The 6421-nt window shown below is 45.8% G+C and overlaps 1 protein-coding gene across 4 annotated transcripts; it reads right to left on the minus strand.

Moving 5' to 3' along the window:
* Positions 1 to 532: 532 nt before the first annotated feature.
* On the minus strand, positions 533 to 5848 carry LOC128825369 (collagen alpha-1(I) chain-like). 4 transcript variants are annotated; one of them, XR_008442662.1, is made up of 4 exons: positions 4628 to 5848; positions 3100 to 3156; positions 1655 to 1690; positions 533 to 1578 (listed from the first exon to the last, which is right to left on the minus strand). XR_008442662.1 is itself a non-coding variant. In XM_054007851.1 (3 exons), the coding sequence occupies exons 1-2, from the start codon at positions 5669 to 5671 to the stop codon at positions 3142 to 3144; spliced, it is 1059 nt and encodes a 352-aa protein (XP_053863826.1). In that variant the 5' UTR covers positions 5672 to 5848; the 3' UTR covers positions 533 to 1690; positions 3100 to 3141. The 4 variants fall into 4 exon arrangements, 2 of the variants coding, with proteins under 2 accessions (XP_053863826.1, XP_053863816.1); XR_008442660.1 differs by having other exon boundaries at positions 3100 to 5848; XM_054007851.1 differs by having other exon boundaries at positions 533 to 1690.
* Positions 5849 to 6421: the final 573 nt, after the last annotated feature.

The raw sequence follows: 6421 nt of genomic DNA on the forward strand, positions 1-6421 counted from the left end.
CAAATATGGCAATCCTGAGCACGTGGACAATGCATTTAATTAAAACAAGCCTTTTCAGTCTCAGAGCTATAAAATTAACAATTGCATTTTACAATACTAGGTGGTCCACTGACTACTGGAGTACTCATGGAGGCCCTGTTTTGGGACTTTCAAAGTGTTACTGTCTCAAGTACAGCATGAATTATCCAAGCACAACTATAAGCCATGCCAACTTCTGGACAACAGGAGGGTAGATATAAACATCTCTGCTAAAGTCATTGGAATGAGGTGTATTTACAGCAGCTGAGAATCTGTCCCCTGAACGGTTACTGCCCTCAGGAAACCCTTGTAAAACACACAGCCAAGTTCCAAGGAAACAAATAGTTCCATGTCCAAAGTATTTTATGTAGATGATCCTAGTAAAATTTCCTTCCATGCACAAAAACGTTCTGCTGCACCATCACAATGAAAAACCAAAAACACAAAGGGTCAGAAGGCAATTAAAGGGAACATGGCAGCACAAAGAACAAAAAAATGAGTCTAAGGCTAAAAGTTAAGCACGACATTTTTATAAAAAAAATTTATTTAGATGAGGTCTCAAACATTTTTAATATGAATTTACAAACATTTCAAGTTAGTGCATAATATTGTGACAACCAAGAATGGGAAAAACAGAACAGATAATGGTTGATTTTCTGATACCTAATTATCATCTTGATCATATGCCCTAGTATATGAGGTGAGGGGGAGAGAAAAAACAGAACACTGGGAGAAAAAAAAAAACCAAATAATTAAGCCATGATCCATCTAATCTAACTTTCATTGGCACCAGATAATAACCATTCATAACTTGATATTTACAATGCTAGATATACTATTGGGATGCATGGAAGAATAATTTGTCATCTCTATGTGTGGTGAAGAAGCGAGGTATGTATGACTGTCCTATGGCTTTTTTGAATGTGCCAATGGAAGTCAATGCTTCTTTTCCCCCAGAGGAAAAAGAGAGGAAATGTTGTGTGAATCTTATAAAACAACTGTCAACAGCTGCTGATCTATTGAATGTAGGGTATTATTTCAACTCAGTACATGTTGTTGCAGATATTCTTCATGAAATGGCAAAGTTAATAAAGACAAATATTTGAAATTTTTTTTTAAATAAGTGTAATACATAGATTTTGAAATATTCAAGTGTGTTCTTTTAAGGACCCAGAACAGCACAAAATAGTTTGCTTGTATGAGAAGGGACAATCTGGCAATTACAATATTCACTTTGACTTATACTTTCTATGTAGTATTTTAGAGTAGGATTCCCCTTCTTGAAGTTGTTTCAGACTTCATTCAAAGGCGGTTCAACTCATTCACCCTCCTGAATCTTTGCCCTCTTTAGATAGTCTGTGTCAAATGCTGCACTGCAAGTATTCCTACTGTCCAACAAACTGGCTTGATCGTAGTCCATTGCTACAACTGCTGGTTGGGTAAAATGAATCTCCTATGTCTTCTTTAGCAGAGCATGCAATGCAGCAAAAGCAGAGGTAAATGGGTGCAATAGAATACCTGAGCGCCACTTAGACAACAATGGAGTCAGGCTGTTGGTACCTATAAAAAATTCTGTATTTAACAAATGCACACACATTTAAATTTTAGAGTTAGTCAGTTATAGTATGTAACTCACCAATTTAGTTGGACTGCCCTTCCAACTAGCTTTCTCCTTGAATGTGGTATAAAAAAAATTGAGAATTACCTAAAATTAATCTAGACATAAAAGTTTCAAGAAGTTGTCTCAGATGATGCACTGATGCCAACTATCAAGTCCAAAACAAAAACATCGTTTCTCACCCCAGCCCTTAAAAATTGTTTCTTGATTGCTTCCTTATGAAGTAAAGAGTGCCTCAAGTGTTTTTTGATTTTTTTAAAGTTCTTCTAATTTTTACATTAGAAATATCAAGTCTTGATTTTGTTCTAGCCGTGATCAACCTTCTGTAGAACAGGAGAACTGGGGGAGCGGGGGTGGAAAGAGGGGGAATAAAACATTACAAGAGACTGAAATCTAAGATGTAGTTTTCACAGCCTTTAATTGTAAAAGGAAAGAATGTTTAGTCACACTGCTTCAAACTGAATTTTTTTATTGTTTTGTTTTTATGAAACAAAAAAAAAAATGAAAAGAAATATTCAAACAAACAGCTGGGAGAAAAGCTCCCTGTGTGAAGACAGCATCCCTTTCTCTCATTCAAGAAATGAAAAAGATTTAAGTTTAATGTGATGTTACTGTTCCATTTAGTTCTATAGTCTTCCAGCACAGACAACACAACTTTTATTTCTTGGAGACCATCTTTATACATCATAAAGGAGCAATAAATAGCTCAGGAAAAGAAATGTTTTCCTTTGCAGGTCACCCATAAGGAAAGCAACTCCACCACACTTTTGTGCCTCCACCAGTGCCCTGCCATGGAAGCCTCACACTTTAACTTAGGCCTGGTCTATAACAGATATCCTGGCATAGCTATTTCAGTTAGGAATGCTATATATATATATATTTTTTTTTAAACTGAAATAGTTATACCTGTATGTGCTCCAGTGCGGATGCAGTTATAGAGGTATGAGAGATTATTTCCTTATGGGAAGCTACACTGATATAAGCTCTTTTATACCAATACAACAGCATTCACGCTAGGGGCAGCTATACTGCTTTAACTACACTGATAGAGTTAACTACCATTATAGTTAAGGTGGATACAATTTTTCATTTTAGACAAGCCCTTACTGTAAAATACAAACATAAACTGTTTATCTGAACCCATTTAAAAGAACCCTCCCACACACATTTAACACTTTTGTATATGCTAGTAAGTTCTGACAGCTTCCTCAAATTCTTAGGAAAACCCTGCAAATTTGAGCCCAATCCTATTCCTGGTGAAATCAGAGGGAGTTTTGCCACTGACTTCAATAGGAAGAGGATCAAGCCCTCTGGTGCTTAATACAACAGCTGTTCCATACCCAGTACTAATAATTAGAATAACCTTTAACAGAATTAAGAGTCTAATTAAGATTACAAACTGCAAATCCAATCTCTAACAGGATGAAAAAATATGTCTAACATGTTATATTTAGAGTACTCACATGGTAAGATCTGCAGTGAAGTAAAAACTGATCTGCTACATTTCAGAAATGAGAAGTCTAAAGAGAGATGTCAGAACAAATTGCATAAGCATAGAGTATTATCATTACAAAAATGTACTAATGCCACAATAGCTGCACTGGGAGCTATTATAGTACTTGTGATTTGGTACACATTCTATGGTACCCATTTCCACTGTTTTTGCAGTTGGCTCAGACAAACCAGTTTTGATATGGTACAAAACACAGGACTTAGTGACTGATTAAATACTTGCAATTCTAGAAAAGTTATCTATCTCCAGATCATGCTACTACGGTCCCACCCTTTAACAGCTCTGTGTCAGTCACTATAAAATATAATATAGAATAGCAAGAATCCAAAAGGATGCATCAAAAATTCATTTGCCTCCTAGGGTCCTCAAAACAATTAAAAAAAGAATAGTGAATGCATTAACAAAGCCTTTCAACTAGCATACATTTGACCCGAGACTCAATATTCAGTCTTTGACCTTGTATATACTGGGGATTTGCTTTCATTTCAGTCATTATTATAACTGGACAGGTGCAACCCCTCATGTACACAGACAGAGCTGCTATATGTACTGGTGGAAGAGCTCCTCCCTGCTTCAAATGGAATAAGCTACACCAGGTGTACCTTAAGGGTTGCACCAGTCCAGTTACACCGATGACTGTAATAATGGTAAATCCTCAATGTAGACAAGGCCTTCTTCTTGTGCTTTTGCACAAAGTAGGCTAAAATTCTTGTGGGTTTAATCTGTTGAATCCTGAGTTTGACTTGAATCCTCTATTCGTTAGAAGTGGTGCAAACTGTGCCCACCAAAACTCTGGTTTCTCTCACTTGCATTGACGTGCATCCTTGACCAGCTTTTATCTTTCACCCCACCTGCAGATGCCAAAACCCCCACAAATGACAACAGCAAAATCTCATGCACATTCTGTTTTGTATATGAATAACTCTATCATTAGGAACATGTTTAAAACAATCATAGGTCAATTCTCCTGGTTTTCTTTCCCACCCACCCACAATTTCTTGGGAAGCAACATATTCTTTACAAAGAGGAAAAACAGATAGTTGGGGAGCCTTAACATTACAACAGTATCAATAACTAATTTCTCTTGGGTAGTAGCACGTCCAAAAAATTAATACAAGTAGGGAACACATTTTGTATTAAGTGTTCTATTCTAACTTGCTGGAGCTTTGTTTACACCCTAAACCATGCTGCATTAGCCAACTAAGAATCCATAGTTGACTTTTTTAGCCAAATAATCTGTATCTGTTTGAAAAAAATCTCTAGACTATTAGCAGTGAGGCCCTGTCTCAACTCGAGTGACATTCTGAGCATTGCTGCTCTTCTGCTTTCCGTGGTCTTTCAATGTTCCCTCCTTCCTCTTCCCCTTTGGACGCACAGCATGCATGGGCAGCACCCTGATGCCCCTGGCACCTTGTACATTTCTGCTTTAATGCGCAGACAGTGTGGGAGCATGTGCCACTGTTGCAAGCGCGGCACACCTGACTTTTATCATCCGTCCTGGAATTTTGAGGCCGCAGTGGAGCCTGCTGGTCACCCGCAGCCTGCGGCTGCCTGGTTGTCGATGGCTTCAACGGGGCCATCCACTTCATCCAGAGATTCAAGTCAACATCCCCCCAGGCCATGGTGGGGTCCTTGGCCGCCAGCCGCCTGAAGTCCTCGTCATAGTGCAGCCAGGAAGTGCCGCCGTAGGTGGCGTGGAATTTGCGGATGACATCCAGGTATTTGAACATGGCCCCACACCTGTTGGGGTGCTTCTCGCACAGCACACTGGCGTACACCAGGAAGGCGGAGACCCACTGGTCCAGCGTGTCCCCCAGCCCCTGGCCAGGCTCGTGCTCCGGGGCCAGCTCTGTGTGGAGCAAGGAGAACAGGTCAATGAACTCCCCCCTCCAGATCCGCTCCTTGGTGGCCTTCGCCAGCTGGTAACCCAGGGGTCTCCGCAGCCCCACGTAGGGACTCGCTGCCTCCGGGCAGGGCTCCCCCTGGGTGGCGGGCGGAGGCCCCGGCGAGCTGCTCGCAGCCTCCGGGCCCTGCGGCCCAACCGGGCCTTGCGGGGCCGCCGCCAAGGCCGCCTGCCGCTCCAGCCACCTGGGGTTCACGTACACGGTCCTCAGCCGCGGCGCCGCCCCCGCCCTGCTGCCCCCGGGCCCCGGCTCCCGCGCCAGCCCGGCCAGCTCCCGGAAGATGCCCAGCGCGGCGGGCAGGCCGCTGCCCTGCGCTCGTGGGGCCGGCGGGGCCAGGAGCGGGGCGAGAAGCGGGACGGGGGCGGCCCACGGGTGGGAGAGCCCGGCAGGCCCCGCCGCGCTACCGGGCGGGGCCGGGACCAGCCCCGCTAGGCCCAGCTCTCCCTGGGCGCCGCCGAGCACCTCCTCCCGCGGGGCCCAGCGGGGCAGGCCGAGCCCCGCCCGCTCCCGGGAGCCTCCCGCCTCTCGGCGCCCCGCCAGCGGCGCCCCCTGCGCCTGGGGGGGCCCCGGGGCTCCAGGCCGGCGCCGGCGGCGGCTCCTCCGCCTCCCACGTGGCATCGGCGCGGCTGGGGCTGACGCGCCGCGGGAGGCGGCGGCTCCAGCCCCAGTGGTGGGGCGGGGCGGCAGGAGCCAGCCCGCAGGGCCGCTGGGGTGGGGCGGATCGGTGCTTCCAGGGCCCTACAGCCGCCCAGGCCAGCGAGTCCCGTCTCTGCTCCCCGGAACTAGGGACCCGCAGGGCCGGCCCCGCCCCCGTGACAGGGACTCACCGCCGCCCTCCGGCCCGAGCTGCTCCTCCCTCCCCAGTTTTACACCCCCTCCTCCCTCGGGCAGGGAGTGCCCTCCCCGTGGGACTCACATCTGTGTTCCGGGGTCCAATCGCAATGCAGTTGCCCTGTGTGCGGTCCCCCGCTTCATGCCCACAGCTTTCTTGTAACCCACAACAGAGAGAGCTGCGGCGCTGCACTGGTTGTACGCGGGTCCCCAAGGCTGTTGTTGCAGTCAGGGACTGTTTCTAAGACCCCACTTAGGGAAGCACGTGCTAGCTGAACTCAGTTTCAACACAATATAGCTATGGGCAGACTGTCCAACTCAAATCATGTTACAAGCTAGGGTCCCAGCAGGTACACAAAGCAGCTGGGTGGTAACATAGTTTATGATTGTGGCTAATCTGGGCAAAAGCATGGTTTGGTTAGTCAGGATGAAAAGAACAGGAGTACTTGTGGCACCTTAGAGACTAACAAATTTATTAGAGCATAAGCTTTCCTGGATTACAGCCCACAGGATGGACATGGCCAGTGTGAGCTACGT

This window comes from Malaclemys terrapin, chromosome 1 (assembly GCF_027887155.1).
Source record: "Malaclemys terrapin pileata isolate rMalTer1 chromosome 1, rMalTer1.hap1, whole genome shotgun sequence".
Lineage (NCBI taxonomy): Eukaryota > Metazoa > Chordata > Testudines > Emydidae > Malaclemys > Malaclemys terrapin.

What these genes read in the sequence shown, in the direction of transcription:
- LOC128825369 (XM_054007851.1), bottom strand. Translation starts at nt 5,671, where the DNA reads ATGCCACGTGGGAGGCGGAGGAGCCGCCGCCGGCGCCGGCCTGGAGCC.